Raw genomic sequence first — 21,033 nt, forward strand, 5'->3', positions numbered from 1 at the left:
AGGTCTTCCTGTGGCTGTCTTCTCTCAAGGAATTCCATATAGGCACTGTAATGCGAACCACCGTCATCCAGTAATGTACCCTCATAGGCAGTGATAAGGTCTCGGATAATCAGTGTCAGTGACGAGGCGTCAACTAGGGCATGGCTCACGTCAAGCCGGCAGTATACCTCGCCTGTGGCTGTCCTCAGTAGCGTTAGACGATGGGGAGGGTATCGAAGGTCTGAAACGTCAAGCGTTGGCTGGGAATCAAACCACTCAGCTACAGCTGCATCTGCAACCCCATTCTCACTGAGAATGCCAATATCCGGTTGCCTCAAGACAATCTGGATAAATCTCTCCTTACCTGGTAGCGGCTCAAGCAAGACAGTTCTGAGGATGGAGTGCCGCATAACGACCTGATGCCATGCTCCAACAAGCCGGTCGACGCTGACAGGTTGGTTTGCCGGATCCGACGACTTAATACGGCATGTGTGCTGGATGCAGTAGGTTGACGGTGATTGCACCTGTGTAAGCAGAATGCCTTGCTGGATTGGTGAACAAGAGAGAATATCTTCAATTTCAGTGATTGAAGAGAGACCAATAGAATTGAGGTATTGCCCCTCATTCACTAGCATGTCACTGTCAGACAGGTGTGCGAGCAGAAAGTCTGTTGCTGTAGCTGCCGGCTCTTCCGTAGGGATCTGCGTACTGTTGACAGAGTGCGTTTTTGTATCGTCTGCAGCTTCGACTCTCTGCGCTTGGGCCGCCAGACTGGGGATTGTCTGGCTGTCTAAAATGTTGCGTACAGTGACGAGAATGCCACGGGCCCGGCTGGCTGACACTACCTGCATTGCTGTGATAGAGTCTCCCCCAAGACTGAAAAAGGTAGTCAAGAATGTCACGTCTTGCAACGGAATGCCTAGTACTTCGCTCCATATCACCCGCAACGATCGCTCGACGGGTGTGGCCGTTGCCATTAGCTTCTCAGCATCTTCAGTCTCCTCAGTGCTGCCAGTCAGAGCTACTATTTGGTCTGGTGGCAACGATTGTACCCAGCGAGTGAGCGCAAGTCGATCCGTCTTGCCCGATGCATTTATCGGCACAGCTGCTAACGGGATCCAAATACTCGGCACCATATAGTGCATGACCTGCTGTGCCAAGTCATGCTGAGCATTGCGTAGCAGGATTTGAGCACCCTCCTTCTGGTCTTCAGGAATATATTTGACACCAGAGTTCTGATGGCGGCTTGCTTCCGAGGTCTCAGTCTCACTGAGGATGACAGCAGCAATAAGTTGACCAGCAAAGGGTCCTTGCCGCATATGAAGCACAACTGCATCATGGATACCGGCCTGCTTCCCTATATGGTACTCAATTTCGCCGACTTCCACCCGCTGGCCACGGATTTTGACCTGAGTGTCGTGTCGGCCCAGGTAGGTCAGTGATCCATCCGCATTCTGTTGCACTATATCACCAGTTCGGTACATCCGTCGGCCGGGGCTCAGGCCTAGCGCCTCCACAAATGGCGGATCTTGGATAAAAGAGGCCGCGGTCTTAGAAGGGTCGTTAAGGTAGCCCCGAGCCAGTTGGGGGCCTTCAATCAGCAGCTCACCAGGTGTGCCACGTGAAACCAGTTGGCCGATGCTGGCTGGGTTCACTACCCAGAAGATGCTCGCTAGCGGTAAGCCTATATTGCTTGCTTCTGATCTGTCCCTGATCTTGTTCCCCGTGGTGTGTATACAGCATTCCGAGGGTCCGTAAGCATTGATAACAGTGGCATGCCCAACCCACTGATCAATGACTCTGGGTTGCACAGCTTCGCCCATCAAAACGAGGGTTTGTACGCTCGTGCGTTGTGGCCGGATTAAGGCGGCTACTGTTGATGTCAAAGTAGCGATAGTGATATTAGCTTCTGATAGGAATTGCGTGAGCCGGTTCATCCGATCGTGTTCTGACGGAATACAGATGCATGCCCCCATTACAAGACTCGTCATAATTTCCTGAATAGCCACATCAAAGGTATACGCTGCAAACTGTGAGAGCCGGTCGTGGGGTTGGATACCGAATGCGCGCCCATGAGCAAGGATACTAGTTGCCAGGGCCCCATGTTCCAGCACAACGCCCTTAGGCATGCCAGTGCTGCCAGAGGTATAGATGACCCAGGATACATGATTAGGGCGGACGGACCTGCAAGGCTCAGCGGATGTCGTTATCACTGGAGTTGACGAAGCCGCATCAAAGAAGGAGTCCACGGCAAGTAACTGTGTATGCGCCGCCAGCGCCACCAGCCGCCGCTGGTGAGCGCGATCGACCAATACGATCGGCGCAGCTGTGTCGTTCACAATGCCCTCAAGGCGGGCTATTGGATGTTGTACACCGAGAGGGACCACGGCGCCGCCAGCGCGAAGAATAGCCAGTATAGCCACTACTCCTAACTTCGACTTATCCATACACATGCCAACCATCACCTCCGGGCCGATATTATGCTGGAGCAAGTAGTGGGCTAGCTGCCAGCTTGCGCTGTCTAGCTCATGATATGTCATTTCACCGTCCCACGCGCTGATAGCTGTTGCAAACGGCTGCTCAACCATCTTATCATGGACTAGATCATGAATGCAGCGGTCAACCTGGGATGGTAATGCTGAGTTCCACTTGCGTAGCTGGGCACTATCCTCCACGGACAGCAATTGTAACTGTCCTAGTGACTGCTCAGTCTCGGCATTTTGTGCTATCTGCTGCACAATGTGACTGAACTGGGTGAGCAGCCGTTGCGCATCATTAGGTGGCAATACTGCACGGTCGTAGCGTATGTCGATATGGACGTTCGTCCCCTGTCCTATCGTACACTCGACTGTCAGGGCGTAGGCGTCAAAGGCGTCCATAGAAGTGGTTTCACGCTCAACATCCATATGGAGCATGGGTGTTGCTGACTCCCTTTCTCCGGCTGGCTGAACCACAAAGATATGGCCGGGGTCAAACTCTGGTCCCAGGCCTGGAACTAGTTGCCGGATGTTCTGGAGACCAGTATGTTCATACGGAATCATCTCAGCCGCCCGGTTATATATATCAGCAAGGAAGCCTTTGACAGATTGCGCTTGGGAGGCTGATACATAGAACGGGACTGTAGTGATAGTTGGTGCTATAACATCTGTGATCCCATCAATTGGAGCCATACGACCAGACAGCACCACATTGATAACTGCCTCATCAAGCCCAGTATTTGTAGCGACAAGCAGGGCCCAGGCGGCGCGTAGGACGGTAGGTAGAGCAGTTGCTGCCGTTAGAGGAACGCAGAGGTGTTGCTGGAGTGCATGCCTTGGGTTGACATTGTTCTGCGGGGACAGCAAGGCTGGATAACGAGCCCAGTTGGCGCCTTCGAGATGTCCCCTCCAGAATATTTCTATTTCCTTTTTATCCTGCAGGGCCAGGTAGCGAATAAATCGTGATACAGGCACCGTGGCGGGCGGAGCCTCCCCTTTTAACAGTCGGGCGAGCAATTCAATTGTCTTGGCCATGCTCCAGCCGTCATAGACGCTGTGATGTGTTGTCCACACAAAGAACCGATTCGCTCTGTCCTCATTCGCCACAATTGCTGTACGACTGAGGACGCCACCGTATGTAATAGGGGTGGCTTTATCCATTGCAAGATAGTCGTCCAGTGATTTCCAGTCCTGCCAGACTGGCTGTGGCTGTGACCGTACTACAACTTGCAATGAATCAGCTTGTACTGAGGGGATAATGCGGGTTCGCAATATAGGCAAGCATTCAACCAGCCTTGTCCAGGCGGCTTTGAGCTGCTTGGTGGAGAGGTTAGACTGTAGTCGGAAGATCCGCTGAATAACATAGGCCTCGGGACGTTGTGCAGTGATCGCCATAAGCCCAGCCTGTAACGGGCTGCAGGGATAGATATCTTCAATCTGGTCAATAGAAACGTTACATTGAGCGGCAGCATCTGCTAATAGTCGTGTCTCTGCGGCCGCATCGTCGGCCTGGGCGAGCTCCGGCCACAAACTCAGCGGGGCTGGATCTTCACTATTCGCATGGCCATTCTCGAGGCCATGTTTCTCTTCTAAAGCAGCTGCCATATCAGCCAGACGGGGCCATCGGAAGATGTCAGCCACGGATAGGGGGATCTTTTCAGCCCGGGCTGCTGCTGTTAACTTCATAGCAATGACTGAGTCTCCACCAAGACGGAAAAAGGAGTCGTTCATCCCAACCGCTTCAGGCTCTAATACTAGAGCTGTAGCCCAGAGCCTCTGTAACGTTTCTTCCGTAATAGTAGTTGGTGCCTGCTTTGAGCCTGCCGAGCAGGAAACGTTGCTCAGCGACTCGCGGGACATCAGGAGCAGCTGATCCCGCACGGCCCGGCGGTCCAGCTTGCCGGAGGTATTGGTCGGGATCTTCGGCGAAAGTAAAAACACTGCTGGGACCATGTATGCTGGCAGGACCCGGCCCAAATCAGTGTCTAATTTCTTGAGGGCCTTGCGCGCAGTGTCCGTGATCTTTGCGGGATCATATAGCTCCAGCTCTCCGCTGCTGGATGGTCCAACATCGGGATATTCGACGACGGCCACCAACATCAATATGCCGTCATCGGGCTCCCCGGCTGGCGGCACCAGATCGACGATAGCCTCGCGTGCGTTTGGCAGCAGCCGCATAATCTGGCTCTCGATCTCTCCAATTTCAACTCGCTGGCCACGGATCTTGACTTGTGTATCGCGTCGGCCGAGGTAGGTCAGCGACCCATCCGGGTTCTGCTGTACCAGATCGCCAGTTCGATACATGCGACGACCAGGGCTCAGGTTCATTTCTTCGACAAATGCTGGATCTTTGATAAAAGAGGCGGCGGTCTTGACAGGGTCGTTGAGATAGCCGCGGGCCAATTGCGGTCCTTCAATGAGCAGCTCGCCCGGCGCACCGATTGGAACTAGTTGTATGCTGGCTGGGTTGACTACCCAGAACGTTGAAGCGAGCGGCTTGCCAACATTAAGTGCCGCTGATCTGTTCCAAATCTTGTTTCCTGTGGTGTGGATACAGCACTCGGATGGCCCGTAAGCATTGATGATATTGGCATGCTCAACCCATTGATCAACGACTTTCGGTTCAACAGGTTCGCCCATCAATACTAGCGTTCGTATGGTCGGGATATTTTGTGGCTGGATTAAGGCGGCTACTGTTGATGTTAAAGTGGCAATAGTAATCCCAGCCTCCGATAAGAAAGGTGTAAGACGGTTAACACGATCATCTTCTGAGGGAACGCAAATACATGCCCCCAGACAAAGGGTCGTCATAATCTCCTGGATAGCAACATCAAAAGTATATGCCGCAAACTGTGAGAGCCGGTCGCGTGGCTGAATATCAAATGCACGCCCATGAGCAAGGATGCTAGTTGCAAGTGCACCGTGTTCAAGTATAACGCCCTTAGGCGTTCCAGTGCTGCCGGAGGTGAAGATAACCCAGGCCACATTGTCGGGCTGCACAAATACACAGGGCTCGGCGGTCGGTATTGGGGACAACGGGGCTGTGTCGAAGAAAGAATCAACTGCAAGCAGCTGTGTATAGGCTGATAGCGCGTCCAAACGCTGCTCATGCATACGATCAACCAGCACGAGCGGTGCTGAAATATCCTGGACAATCCCCTGAATACGGGGCAATTGGTGCTGCACGCCGAGAGGGACCACGGCGCCGCCGGCACGGAGGATAGCCAGCATGGCCACCACTCCTAACTTCGACTTATCCATGCACAGCCCAACCATCACCTCAGGGCCTACGCCGCAGCCGGCGGACAGATAGTGAGCCAGCCGTCGGCTCGCTTCATGTAACTCGCCGTACGTCAACTCGCCATCCCACGCGCTGATGGCTGTTCTCTCCGGGTGGGCGGCCATCTCATCCAACACCAGGTCATGAATGCAGCGCTCAAGTCGAGGCGGAACTGTCGAGTTCCATTTGGACAACTGCAAACTGTCCTCCAAGGATAGTAGTTGCAGCTGTCTGAGCGGCTGCTCAGTATCTGTATTGTCTGACAGCTGCTGCACAATGTGACAAAGTTGGGCAAGAAGACGCTGCGCAGCATCAACGGGGACGACATCGCGATCGTACCGCAGCTCAACTGTAACATCACTAACATCTGATCCCACAGTACACTCGACTGTCAGGGGATAGGCATGAAAGTCATCCATAGAAGTAGCTTCGTCATATACATCCATACCCATATTGAACAATGGTGTCCCTGACTCGGTCTCTCCAGCTGGCTGGACCACAAAGATATGGCCAGGGTCGAATTCTGGTCCAAGCCCAGGAACCATGCGGTAAATGTTCTGGAGACCAGTATGTTCATATGGAATCATCTCAGTCGACCGGTTTTGCATATCAGTAAGGAAGCCTTTCACAGACTGCTCCTGTGACACTGATGTATAGAAGGGGACTGTAGTAATAGTTGGGGCTATCAATTGTGCAATCCCATTGATTGGTGCCATACGACCAGATAGTACCACATTAATAACTGCCTCGTCAAGCCCAGTATTTGTAGCGACAACCAGAGTCCAGGCGGCGCGTAGGACTATGGGGAGTGTTGCAGCTTCTGACTTCAGAGGGACGTGGAGATGTTGCTGAAGTGTATCCCTCGGGTTGACATAGTGCTTGGAGGATGGTAAAGCCGGATAACGAGCCCAGTTGGCGTCCTTAAGGTGCTTTTGCCAAAATGACGCTGTTTTCTCTTCATTTTGCAGGGTCAGGTAGGCAATGAATCGTGACACAGGGACCGGGACTGGCGGAGCTGCGCCTTGCAATAGCCGGGCCAGCAATTCCATTATTTTGGTCACACTCCAGCCATCATAGACACTATGGTGCGTTGTCCATATAAAGTAGCGGTCAGCTCCATTGTGAACAATACCCGTACGACTAAGCGCTCCGCCATAGGTAATTGGGTTGGCGCGGTCTGTTGCGAGATAGTCGTCGAGCGACGTCCCATGGTGCCAAACAGGCTCCTTCCTTAATACAACCTGAAGTGCATTACAAAGGACTGAGGAGATGACGTGTGTGCGCAAGATTGGAAGGGTTTCGGCCAGTTGCGTCCAAGCAGCTTTGAGCTGTTGAGTAGACAGTTTGGCCTGCAGTCGGAAAACACGTTGGGCAACGTAGGCCTTAGGATACTGTGCAGTGATAGCCATAAGACCGGCCTGAAGGGGGCTGCAGGGGTAAATATCCTCGACCAGGTCAGTTGTGACAGAGCACTGCAGCGCAACATCTGCTAACAATCGTTCTCTCTCGTCGTCCATCTCGGGGTCGGTCTGGGCGAGTTCCGGCCACAGACTGAATTGGGCTGGATCTTTGTCCGCGAAGCCATAGTCCTCGTGCTTGTTTTCCATAGCCTTCGCCAGACTTACAAGCCGGGGCCAACGGAATATGTCGGCCACAGAGAGGGGAATCTGCTCGTCCCGGGCAACCGCTGTCAGCTTCATGGCCACTACCGAGTCACCACCAAGCCGGAAGAAGGAGTCGTTGATGCCCACTACATCAGGGGAAAGCGATAGGGCTGCGGCCCAGAGGCGGTGCAGCTTTTGCTCCATAGCAGTTTTTGGAGCTTGCTTTGCCATTGTAGAATAGCTACTCAGCGCCTCGCGGGACATACGACGTAGCTGTTCCCGCACGAACTGGCGGTCCAGCTTGCCAGAATTGTTCACTGGGATCTTTGGCGTCAGGAGGTACGCCATTGGTACCATATATGCCGGAAGTACTTGGCCGAGCTCGATTTCCAACCCCTGGAGGCTATTACGGGCGGCATTGGTGATACGTGAATCATCGTACAGGTCCAACTCTCCACTGCTGGATGATCCAGCCTTAGGATATTCAATGACAGCAACCAACACCAGAACTCCATCGTGTGCCTCACCAGCCGGTCGCACTACATCCACGATAGCTTCGGATGCATCTGGGAGCAGATGCATAATCTGACTCTCGATTTCTCCAATCTCGACTCGCTGGCCGCGGATCTTGACCTGAGTGTCACGGCGACCGAGATATATAACTGAGCCGTCTGCATTCTGCTGCACCATATCACCAGTGCGGTACATCCGTCGGCCATTTAGGCCCAAATAGTCTGTAAATGCCGGGTTGTTGATAAAGGCAGCAGCGCTCTTGACAGGGTCGTTCAAGTAACCTCTTGCCAACTGTGGCCCTTCAATCAGCAGCTCGCCCGGCGCACCGATTGGAACCAATTGTCCAACATTGGCGGGATTAACGACCCAGAAAACACCCGCAAGCGGCTTCCCTACATTAGGTGCCTCTGATCTTTTCTGGATCTTGTTTCCTGTGGTATGAATACAGCATTCCGAGGGCCCATAAGCATTGATAATGTCGGCATGATCAAACCATTGGTCAACAACCTTTGGTTGAACAGCTTCACCCATCAAAACCAACGTTCGTACGCTCGGTGTGTTTTCTGGCTGGACTAAAGAAGCCACTGTTGACGTCAAAGTGGCGATAGTAACATTAGCGTCTGATAGGAATGGCATGAGCCGGTTCACACGATCATATTCTGAAGGAATACAAATACATGCCCCAAAAGCAAGACTCGTCATAATTTCCTGGATAGCGACGTCGAAGGTATAGGCAGCAAATTGTGACAGCCGGTCATCGGATTGAATGCCAAATGCGCGGCCATGGGCAAGGATACTTGTTGTAAGAGCCCTGTGTTCAAGAACAACACCCTTAGGCATACCGGTGCTGCCAGAGGTATAGATAACCCAGGCCACATTCTCAGGCCGTACGGATATGCAGGGCTCGCTGGACGGTATCGGGGTAGCCGGGGCCACACAGAAGAAAGAATCGACCACGAGTAGCTGTGTATCCAGCGCCCCCAGCCGTTGTTCTTGACCACGGTCAACCAGGATGAGCCGCGTGGCTATGTCTTTGAAGATTCCCTCAATGCGGGCTACTGGATGTTGTGCACCGAAGGGGACGACAGCTCCACCGGCGCGGAGGATAGCCAGCATAGCCACTACTCCAAACTTGGACTTATCCATACACATGCCGACCATCGTCTCCGGCCCGACACCTCGCTCTACCAGATGATAACCTAGCCAGCGGCTGTAATCATCTAGCTCCTTGTATGTGATATCTCCGTCCCATGCGCTGATAGCCAGTGCGGACGGCTGCACTGCCATCTTGTCAAGTACAAGGTCGTGGACAAAGCGCTCTATCCGGGGCGGAACAGTTGAATTCCATCTGCTCAACTGCACGCCATCCTCCCTCGATAGTAGTTGCAGCTGTCCTAGGGGGCGTTCGGTCTGTGCATTTCGTGCTAGCTGCTGGACAATATGGTCAAACTGTGCCAGTAGGCGATGCGCATTGTCAACCGTAAGGACTTCGCGGTCATAGCGTAGTTCGACCTTAACTGTATTCGTCTCTGCTGCCATCGTGCACTCGACGGTGAGCGAATATGCGTCAAAGGCATCGGCAAAGATTTCTGTATGATCTCTCATCGGTAAGGCTGACTCGCTCTTCTCGGCAGGCTGAACAACAAAGCTATGACCTGGGTCGAACTCCGGTCCCAGGCTAGAGACCATGCGTCTAATGTTCTGGAGACCGGTATGTTCATACGGGATCATTTCGGTTGCCCGCTTATGTATGGTGGTAAGGAACTCCCGTACAGACTGAGTTGGCGAAGCAGAAACGCGGAAGGGAACCGAAGTAACAGTCGGTGCCACCAGGCCAGTGATGCCCTCAACGGCCGCCCCGCGGCCGGATAGAACAACGCTGATAACTGACTCATCAGAACCGGTGTTGGCGGCTACCAGGAGGCCCCAGGCGGCTCGCAACAGGGTCGCCGTTGTCCCATTACCTGGACTGTTGGGAATTTCGACCTGTTGCTGGATCACATCTCTCGGGTTGACGACGTGCTGCGGAGAGGGCAAGGCTGGATATTGAGCCCAGCTGGCGCCTTCAAGCTGCCGCTGCCAGAATACTGCGGCCTGTTCCTTGTCCTGCCGGGCCAAGTAGGCAATAAATCGAGAGACGGGCACTGAGGGCGAAGGAGCCTCATCTTTTAGCAGCTGTTCCACGAGCTTTGACATTTCCACCAAGCTCCATCCGTCAAAAACACTGTGATGTGCTGTCCAGACAAAGTACCGACAATCTGCGTCCACTAAGATCGCCGCACGACTGAGCGCGCCGCCGTAAGTGATCGGCTTAGTTTTATCAGCTTCGAGATGCTCCTGGAGTGACATCCAGTTCTGCCAGGTCGGCTGCTCCCTGACCACCACCTGTAGCGCGTCGGTGTACGCGGAAGGGATGATGCGTGTCCGTAATATAGGCAGGGCTTCCACTAACCTCGCCCAGACAGCCTTCAGCTTCTGAATGGACAGGTCGGTCTCTAGGCTGAATACACGCTGGACAACGTAGGCTTCGGGACGTTGGGCGGTAATCGCCATCAGTCCGGCCTGCAACGGGCTGCATGGATAGACATCCTCGATATCGTCAAAGGCTATGCTACAATATGCAGCAACATCGGTCAACAGTCGTACTCGCTCGACTTCAGGATTATCAGTATGGACAAGCTCTGGCCAGAGACTTAGCGGGGCTGGATCTTCGTCCGCCGGGCCAGTGTCTTCGAATTGTTTCTCTTCTATAGCGGCTGCCATATCAGCCAGACAGGGCCATTGGAAGATGTCAGCCACGGATAGGGGAATCTTCTCAGCTCGGGCTGCGGCCGTTAGCTTCATAGCCACCACAGAGTCACCACCAAGGCGGAAGAAGGAGTCATTAATCCCAAATGATTTGGGGTCCAACACGAGCGCCGTGGCCCAGAGGTTCTGTAGCCTCTGTTCTATTGCAGTGGTTGGGGCCTGCTTTGAGCCTGCCGGGAGGGAAACGCTGCTCAGCGACTCGCGGGACATCAGGCGCAGCTGATCCCGCACGGCACGGCGGTCCAGCTTGCCAGACGCGTTGACCGGGATACTCGGAGCTAATAAGAACACCGCGGGGACCATGTAAGCCGGCAGCATCTGCCCGAGGTTGGCTTCCAGTTTTTCAACGTCCTTCCGCGCGGCTTCGGTAATCTGTGCGCCATTGTATAGCTTCAACGGTCCGGGGATGCTCGCGGCAGGCCCAGCCTCAGCATACTCGATGACAGCCACGAGCATGAGTGGCGTATCAAGCACCTCACCGGCAGGACACACCACATCCACCATGGCTTGATGTCCATGCGGGAGCAAACGACTAATCTGGTTCTCTATCTCACCGATTTCCACCCGCTGGCCACGGATCTTGACCTGCGTGTCCATTCGGCCGACGTAAGATAGGGAGCCGTCCGTATTCTGCTGCACGATATCTCCTGTGTGGTACATTCGTCGGCCAGGGCTGAGACCCAACTCTTCGACAAATGCTGGATCATTGATAAAAGAGGCGGTGGTCTTGTCGGGGTTATTCAGGTAACCGCGTGCTAGCAATGGACCTTCAACCAGGAGCTCGCCCGGCACGCCGATAGGACAGAGACAATTGTGATTTCGAGGATATACAACCCAGAAGGCCCCTGCCAGTGGCTTTCCAACATTCTTGGGATCCGTGGTTCCACTCACAATGTTTGCCGCGCACACAATGGCGCATTCGGACGGACCATATGAGTTGATAAGTTGGACACTGCTACTCCATTTGTCGACAAGCTGTGACTCCATTGCCTCACCACCGAGAGCAAGCTTTGTGACAGCCGGCACCTGGTCAGGGGAGAGTAATTTGAGGGTTGTTGGCGTCAACTCGACGTAGTTGGCATTGGTTCTTTGAAAACAACCAGCCAAGTCATTCATACGGTCTTCCTCAGACATTAGACACACACAGCCACCACTAGCCAGTGTGCAGAAGATGTCGGTAATGCAAACATCGAAGGTGAATGCCGCAAATTGGAGAGTCCGAGATTCCGTTGTCAGAGAGAGAAATCGACCATTAGCCAACACTGCTGTAGCGAGTGCACCATGTTCAAGTACAACGCCTTGAGGTTGGCCAGTACTTCCTGAAGTGTACAGTACCCAGGCCACATTGCCAGCTGTGACTGTTGCACACGCGTCATATCCCGTAGCAGGGAGCGATTCGTGGAGGGTGGCATCGACGGTGATGGTAGCCGGCAGTGCAGAGCCTAGTCGAGTTTGCTGCGATGGGTCAACCAGGACTAGGCACATAGCTGTGTCTTTCACGATTCGTTCGATGCGCGCCAGGGGATATTGCACCCCAAGAGGGACGACAGAGCCACCGGCGCGGAGTATGGCTAACATGGCCACCACCGCCCACTTGGATTTGTCCATGCACAGGCCGACCATCACCTCCGGGCCTACACCTCGATCAACCAAGTGGCAGGCTAGCCGGCGGCTGGAGTCGTCCAACTCGCCGTATGTCATCTCTCCGTCCCAAGCGCTGAGAGCCACCGCCGAAGGCCGGTCAAGCACGTTTTCTCGCACAAGGTCGTGGAGGCAACGCTCACTGCGTGGAGGTATGACAGAGTTCCACTGTTTCAACTGTGCCCTGTCCTCCTCCGGTAACAGTTTGAGAGACCCGAGGGGCAGCTCTACATCGGCATGGCATGTGAGCTGCTCAGCAATGTGGCTGAATTGAGCAAGCAGGCGTTGCGCAGCATTAACCGGGACAACTTCGCGGTCAAAGGACAGCTCAACTGTAACCTCACTTGTCCCGCCCACGGTGCACTCGACGTTCAGGGCGTAGGCGTCAAAGGCGTCCATAGAAGTAGCGTCATCATCGACGTCCATGCCTATATCAAAAATCGGTCTGGCTGATTCGCTCTCTCCGGCTGGCTGAACTAGAAAGATGTGGCCAGGGTCGAATTCTGGCCCAAGGCTAGGGGCCACGCGCCGGATGTTTTGAAGACCAGTGTGCTCATATGGGATCATCCCGGTGGCCTGCTGCTGTACATCAGAAAGGAAACCGCGTGTGGTCTGTTCCCTCCAAGCCGATACGCGGAAGGGCACTGAGGTGATAGTCGGGGCTATGAGGTCTGTAATACCATCAACGGCTGCCATACGACCGGAGAGCACGACATTGATGACTGCTTCCTCGGCGCCGGTGTTGGCGGTGACTAAGAGGGCCCAGGCAGCACGCAATACTGTGGACATTGTCGCAGCTCCTGGAACCAGAGAGATGTGTAGCTGGCAGCTGAGTTTATCGCGAGGGTTAACTTTGTGCTGCGCAGATGGCAAGGCTGGATAGGACGTCCAGTTAACACCTTGGAACTGATTCTTCCAAAATGCCACCTTCCGTTTCTCATCCTGACGAGCCAGATAGGCAATGAACCGTGATACTGGTACCGGGACAGATGGTAGCGCCTCACCCCTCAGGAGCTGCCCAAACATGTCTATCATTTTCGATTTGCTCCAACCATCGTAGATACTGTGATGTGATGTCCACACGAAGGTGCGGCTCCCATCGTCTTCGCTCTCTATTATGGCGGTGCGATTGAGCTCGCCGCCATATGTAATAGCATTAGCCCTATCCATAGCAAGATAGTCTTCAAGTGATGCCCTGTGATGCCAGACTGGCTGCTCCTGCACCACGACCTGTAGCGCGTCAGCCTGGATAGAGGGAACGATACGCGTCCGCAAGATAGGCAGGGCTTCGACCATCTGGTTCCAAGCGGCTTTGAGCCGTTCAGTTGGGAGGTTGGCATGTAGTTGAAAGACGCGCTGGATAACATAGGCCTTTGGATGCTGAGCGGTAATCGCCATCAGCCCGGCCTGTAACGGGCTGCATGGATAGACATCCTCAATTTGGTCAGGAGAAATACCACATTGCGCGGCAATATCTGCTAACAAGCAGTCCCGTTCTGTATCGGTATTGCTTTGGGCGAGCTCTGGCCACAGACTAAACGGAAGCGGATCTGCTTCTATAGGGCTATTGCCTTCATGATGTTCTTCCAAAGCTGCTGCCATATCCTCGAGACGGGGCAGGCGGAAGACATCGGCCACGGAGAGGAGAATATTCTCAGCACGGGCTGCTGCTGCCAACTTCATGGCCACCACTGAATCTCCACCAAGACGGAAAAAGGAGTCCTTGATGCCTACTGTATCAGGTGGAAGTGACAAAGCCGCGGCCCAGAGGCTCTGCAGTCTTTGTTCCATAGCAGTTTTTGGAGCCTGCTTTGTGGTGGTAGAGCAGGAATAGCTGCTTAGCAACTCGCGGGACATCTTGCACATCTCTTCCCGTACAGTCCGGCGATCTAACTTGCCAGAAAGATTTAACGGGATATTCGGAGCAAGCAAAAATGCCGAGGGCACCATATATAATGGTAAGGCCTGCATGAGGTCGATGTACAATTTGTCGAGGGCCTTAAGTGTGGCTTCAGTTATCATTGCGGGATTGTATACATCCAACGCTCCGCAACTACTCAGGGCAGGCCCAGCCTCAGCATACTCGATGACCGCCACCAACATCAACATGCTGTCATGAGCCTCACTGGCTGGCTGAATCACATCGACGATGGCCTTGCGTGCGTCTGGAAGCAAACACACAATCTGGCTCTCTATCTCTCCAATCTCAACTCGTTGGCCGCGGATCTTGACTTGTGTATCGCGCCTTCCGATGTAGGTCAGCGATCCATCCGCATTCTGTTGCACTATATCGCCGGTGCGGTACATCCGCCGGCCGGGGCCTACTAGGCCCAACTGTTCCGTAAATGCCGGGTTTTTGATAAAGGCGGCAGCAGTCTTGACAGGGTCATTGAGGTAGCCCCGTGCTAATAGCGGGCCTTCGATGAGCAGCTCGCCCGGTGCGCCAAGGGGCATCAGTCGGCCGATGTTGTCCGGGTCGGCTACCCAGGCACCTCCTGCGATAGGCTGTCCAACGTTTGCCGCAAGCGCAGGATCCAGTATAGGCGGGCTGCAATGGAATACAATGGATGCTTCAGCTGGGCCATAACCATTAATTACTGCAGCATCCTTGTTCCACCTATCCACAACACCTGGATCAACAATCTCTCCAATAAGGACTAGAGTTTTCAGTGTGGACACTAGCTTTGGGTCTAATAGGCGAGCGACTGTAGGTGTCACATTGGCATAGGTCACCCGGAAATCGCTAGCTGCCTGATTAAGCCTTGAGAGACGATCATCTTTAGAGAGCGAGCAAATACAGCCGCCAAAAGCAAGGGTTGCCATGATATCAGAGATACTGACATCGAAAGTAAAAGCAGCAAACTGGAGCGTGCGTGTTGAGGTAGAGAGCCCCCAGAGAGGTGCATGGGCAAGAATGCTCGTTACAATAGCCCGGTGTTCAAGGATAATACCCTTAGGCGTGCCAGTGCTGCCAGAGGTATAGATAACCCACGCAATATTTTCTGGTCGCACAGCTGTAAATGGCTCAGTAGATGTTATCGCTAGGGTCGATAGAGCCGTGTCAAAGAAACAGTCAACGGGAAGCAGCTGCGTATAGGACGATAGCGTAGCTAAACGTTGTTCATGGTGGCGGTCGACCAGTACAATCAGCGCGGCCGTATCTTTCAGGATACCCTCCACACGAGCCAGCGGATGCTGCACCCCAAGAGGCACCACGGCGCCACCAGCGCGGAGGATGGCTAGCATCGCCACGATTGTCCACTTCGACTTATCCATACACAGCCCAACCATCACCTCAGGACCTACACCACAGCCGACCAGATGCTGAGCTAGCTGATAACTTGCAATATCCAGCTCGCTATATGTCATCTCGCCGTCCCACGAACTGATAGCCGGTGCTGCTGGTTGGGCCGCCATCTGGTCCTGCACCAGTTCATGGATGCAGCGATCAACCCTTGTTGGTACTCTTGAGTTGAACTGGGACAATTGCACAGCATCCTCCGCAGATAGTACTTGCATCTGTCCCAGTAACTGCTCCGCCTCGGCATTGTCTGCTAGCTGCTGCACAATGTGGGCGAACTGGGCAAGAAGACGCTGGGCGGCATCGACGGGGAGGACTTCGCGATCATACCGCATCTCAACTCTGACGCCACTGCTCCCCTGGCCCACTGTGCATTCGATATTGAGCGGATGGGAGTAAAACGCGTCCGCAGTGGTAATCTCCCTCTTGAATAGCTTGTTATACATTGGTGGCGACGACTCGCTTTCCTCGGCCAGTTGGACAACAAACATGTGGCCAGGGTTGAAGTCTGGGCCAAGGCCGGGAACCATACGACGGATATTCTGAAGACCAGTATGCTCGAATGGGATCATCAGGGTGGTTTGCTTCTGTATAGCACCAAGAAAACCACGCACAGTCTGTTCCCTCCATGCAGATACACGAAAGGGCACTGACGTGATAGTCGGTGCTATGATATTTGTGATGCCATCAACGTGGGCCATGCGGCCGGAGAGCACGACGTTGATAAGAGCTTCATCGGCGCCAATGTGAGCCGCAACGAGGAGGGCCCAGGCGGCGCGCAGCAGTGTCGGGGTTGTTACACCACCTGCTGTCCGTGGAATGCTGATCTGGTGGTTCAGCAGGTCGTTGGGTACGACTTTATGGTGTAGGGACGGCAACGCCGGGAAATGAGCCCAGTTGGCGCCTTCGAGGTGGTTCTTCCAGAATGTTGCCGTCTGTTGCTGATCCTGCTGGGACAAATAGGCGATGAAGCGCGACACAGGCACTGGGGCCGGAACCGCTTCACCTCGTAATAGCTGCACAAGCATTTCCATCATCCTAGCCATGCTCCAGCCGTCGTAGATGCTGTGGTGTGTCGTCCACACGAGGAACCTATTTGTCCTATCTTCGCTCTCGACAATGGCAGTACGACTCAAAACGCCGCCATATGAAATAGGGATAGCTTTATCTGCAGCAAGATAGTCCTCGAGTGACACCGAATCCTGCCATATCGGCTGCTGCTCCCGGACCACCACTTGCAATGCGTCAGCTTGTACTGAGGGTATAATGCGCGTGCGTAAAATAGGCAGGGCTTCCACCAGCCTCGCCCAGGCTGCCTTCAGCTTCTGAGTTGAAAGGTCAGCTTCCAGACTGAATACACGCTGAATAATATAGGCCTGAGGATGCTGTGCGGTAATTGCCATCAGTCCGGCCTGCAATGGGCTGCATGGATAGACGTCCTCGATCTGGCTAGCGGTTATGCCACACTGCGCGGCAACATCTGCCAGTAGTCGTGCCCGGTCTGTATCCGGGATATCAGCCTGGGCGAGCTCCGGCCATAAGCTCAGCGGGGCCGGGTCTTCGTATACCACGCCATTCGTTGCAGGACCATTCGTGAGGCCGTATTTCTCTTCTATAACCGCTGCCATATCCACCAGATGCGGCCATTGAAAGATGTCAGCCACGGATAGAGGAAGCTTCTCAGCGCGGGCCGCTGCCGTCAGCTTCATAGCTACCACCGAGTCTCCTCCAAGACGGAAGAAGGAATCGTTAATTCCTACTTGGTCAGGGGAAAGCGATAAAACTGCAGCCCACAATTGCTGCAGCTTATATTCTATAGTAGTAGTTGGAGCCTGCTTTGTGATTGTCGAATAGGAAAAGCTGCTTAACGCCTCGCGGGACATGAGGCGCAACTGATCTTGCGTGCTGCGGCGGTCCAGCTTGCCCGATGTATTCACCGGAATATTCCGGGCAAGTAAAAATGCTGTAGGCACCATGTATGCTGGTAAAACCTGCTCGAGCTCGGTATCCAATTTCTTGATAGCCTCGCGTGCGGCTTTGGTGATTGTTACGGGGTCGTATAGTTCCAGCTCTCCTCCACTGATAGACCATCCAGCCTCAGGATATTCAATAACGGCCACCAACATTAGTACTCCATCATGCGCCTCACCGTCCGGCCGAACGACATCGACAATAGCATCGCGTGCATCAGGAAGCAGACGAACAATCTGATTCTCGATCTCTCCAATTTCAACCCGCTGGCCGCGGATCTTAACCTGTGTGTCGCGACGGCCGAGGTATGTCAGGGAGCCGTCGGGATGCTGTTGTACCAAATCACCGGTACGGTACATCCGCCGGCCAGGGCTTAGACCCAGCTCTTCCACAAACGCTGGATCGGTCACAAACGCAGCCGCTGTCTTGGCCGGATCGTTGAGATACCCGCGCGCCAACAGCGGGCCTTCGATTAAGAGCTCACCTGGTGCGCCGACTGGAACCAGTTCCGCGATGTTCGCTGGGTTAACCACCCAGAATGCGCCGGCAAGCGGCGTTCCTATATTATTAGCCTCTGAACTATCCCGGACTTTGTTACCCGTTGTCCATATAGAGCTCTCCGAGGGGCCGTAAGCGTTCACAACAGTGGCCTGTTGTACCCATTGATCGATAACCTTTGGTAGGAGGGCTTCGCCAGTCAAAATAAGCGTTCGGGTTGTCGGCGTGTCTTGCGGCTGGACCAGCGCTGCTACAGTTGAGGTCAATGTAGCCACAGTGACATTTGCTTTTGACAGGAAGGTCGTGAGGCGACTTATGCGATCATGTTCGGATGGAACACAGATACATGCGCCGATCGAGAGGGGCGTCATAATTTCTGCAATAGAAACATCAAAGGTGTACGCCGCAAACTGCGACAGGCGGTCATGAGGCTGTACACCAATCGCAGGTCCGTGGGCAAGGATGCTTGTCGCGACGGCCCTATGCTCAAGCACAACACCCTTGGGTTTCCCGGTGCTACCGGAGGTGTACATCACCCAGGCCGCGTTCTTGGGCAGTACGGATAGGCAGGGCTCGGTGGACGGTGTCAGGGTCGCCGGAGCCGTATCGAAGAAAGAGTCAACCGCAAGCAGCTGCGTATGCGCCGCCAGCGCCACCAGCCGCCGCTCGTGAGCGCGATCGACCAGTACGATCGGCGCGGCTGTATCTTTCAGTATGCCCTCAATGCGGGCCACTGGATGCTGCACCCCAAGAGGCACCACGGCGCCACCAGCACGGAGGATAGCCAGCATGGACACCACTCCCAACTTCGACTTCTCCATGCACAGCCCAACCATCACCTCCGGGCCGACACCTCGCTCTACCAGATGGTAGGCCAGCCGGCGGCTGATCTCATCTAGTTCACCGTACGTCATCTCGCCGTCCCAAGCGCTAATGGCCTGTGCGCTTGGCTGGGCGGCCATCTTGTCCCGGACAAGGTCGTGAACACAGCGTTCCAGGCGTGGGGGTATGGCGGAATTCCACCTCGAAATCGCAAGGCGGTCTTCGATGGCATGGCTTGGAAAGTCGCGGATGTGCATGCTGCTCGCTCCTTCTAATAAAAATGCGACTGCGTCTTGAAACGCCGTCATCTGGGCCTTTACAACCGGCCAGGCTATCCTAGAAGCCCAGTATTCGAGACTCAAGTCGATCCGTTCTTCACTAAATCTCACATTGGCGGATAGATCATACTATTATTTCGTCAGTACAGTCAGTATCGACTCAGCAAAAGTAGAGCTCCTCACGTCTGTTGCGCTTGTCCTCGCATCTAGGGTCACGGAGGTTCCTTCTGTGAACATATGCGTGTTTGTTGCTTCTCGCTCAATTGAGAGCAGCGTGTTTCCGAGCCGCTTCAACGACCGTGTTTTTGCCACGGCCAGATCGGCTATAGGAATGTTCTGAAATGGTAGGCCGTCTTGCCAGTCTCGTTTCGCCAAAGACAGTGCATCAGTCGTGCTGGTCTCCGGGGTCAATGTGAGACAGCATGGTAATGTGTTTAGGAAGGGCCCCACAGTCCCGTCGACGCCCTCGAGATTGCAGTTACGCCCAGAGACTATATATGAGAACGTTATGGTATCTGATAGGATGATGCGTCGAATGGCAAGCGCCCAGGCGATTTGGAACAGGTTTGCCGGAGTAACCATTATCTGACTGCAGACAGCGCGAAGCTTCCTATGTGGTAGTGCAATGGAACAACAAGCTGTCTTCAGGTGATGCAGTTGAGGATTGATTTCGATAAGAGGCAAATGAGACTCGCTGGCGTTGTTTAGGTAGGATGTCCAGTACTCAACACCTACAGATGCCTCCCGTGTGTTCAAGGCAGCTTGCTGGTGAGATGCAAAACTCGTATATGGAAGCGCGTTCTCCGAGAAGTACGCAGCTCGTAGATAGCTAGCACGAAGATCGTGCAACAAGATTCTACCAGAGTGTCCATCCACCAGGGCATGCGAAATTTCCAGGTCAACTCGAAGCTCATTAGCATTGACCTCATAAGCACAAAGACGCAGCGGAGCTTCGAACTTGCGCGTAATAAAGGGTGGCACGGCTCGAATATCCTTTGTCGAGGAGGATATTATAACACGGGGTGGCATAGTGTTAGGCTTGAGGACAAGTTGGTCAAATTTGCCAGGTCGGTCATTGCTCTCGATAAATGTCGTCCTCAGGATTGCATGACGTTTGACAATGTCTCTCCATGCATCGACAACCCTCTCCGTTGAAGGTCGCCGACCATCGGCAGAGGTTGAAAGCAGCCTCATGGAAACATGGCTGATATAGGAAGTAGGGTTGATAGCCTGACTGACAAAGAAACCTTCTTGCACGGCGGAGCAAGGCGCAATAGATTCGATGTCGCTAATGGCTATACTGTGCGTTTTCAAGTCCGCGACCAGGTCGTCCAGCGCGGAATCTTGCCAATTGACAAGAGGAAAATCGATGTCTCCATTTGCGTGACCATTGACTCCGTTAACAGATCCCGCATTCTTTCGGTCTATCTCTTCAGCGAGTGCACCCAAGGTCTCGGCCGTCAACAGTTCTGTCATGTCCACGTGAATACCTGCATGACGGCATTTGGCGATGAAATCGATTGCTAGGATAGAGTCGCCACCGAGCAATATGAAGGACTTGTTCCAATCCAGCGAGTCGACTTCGATATCGATAACATGAGCTGCAGCCTTCCCAAGTACGAGCTTCGATGGCTGAAAGCGCGGTTTGGCACTGTCGGAATTGTCCATGTTTGACGAGGGCGGTGGTATCAATAACGAATACGGACTGTCAAAAGTATCAAGCGCTCAATCGAAAACTCTGGAAAGAGAAAAAGGTAGAAAGGCGAAAGGGAAGAGACTGATGTGCTCTGCGTGGATTGTCGGCAGTGTGGTGCACCTGGACATAAGTGTCAATAATAAATACACACTCCTAAACAGGCTT

The 21,033-nt window shown here is 53.8% G+C and overlaps 1 protein-coding gene across 1 annotated transcript; it reads right to left on the reverse strand.

The window, feature by feature from the left end:
- Positions 1-20,840, reverse strand: N7508_006095 (Nonribosomal peptide synthetases (NRPS); the record flags this gene model as incomplete). Its single annotated transcript, XM_058464161.1, has 3 exons — positions 1-10,227; positions 10,306-19,301; positions 19,356-20,840. Coding segments are annotated over 3 exons (20,708 nt in total), but the record flags the coding sequence as incomplete, so codon positions are not given.
- Positions 20,841-21,033: the final 193 nt, after the last annotated feature.

This window comes from Penicillium antarcticum (genome assembly GCF_028974205.1).
Source record: "Penicillium antarcticum strain IBT 31339 chromosome Unknown utg000006l_segment0_segment0, whole genome shotgun sequence".
Lineage (NCBI taxonomy): Eukaryota > Fungi > Ascomycota > Eurotiomycetes > Eurotiales > Aspergillaceae > Penicillium > Penicillium antarcticum.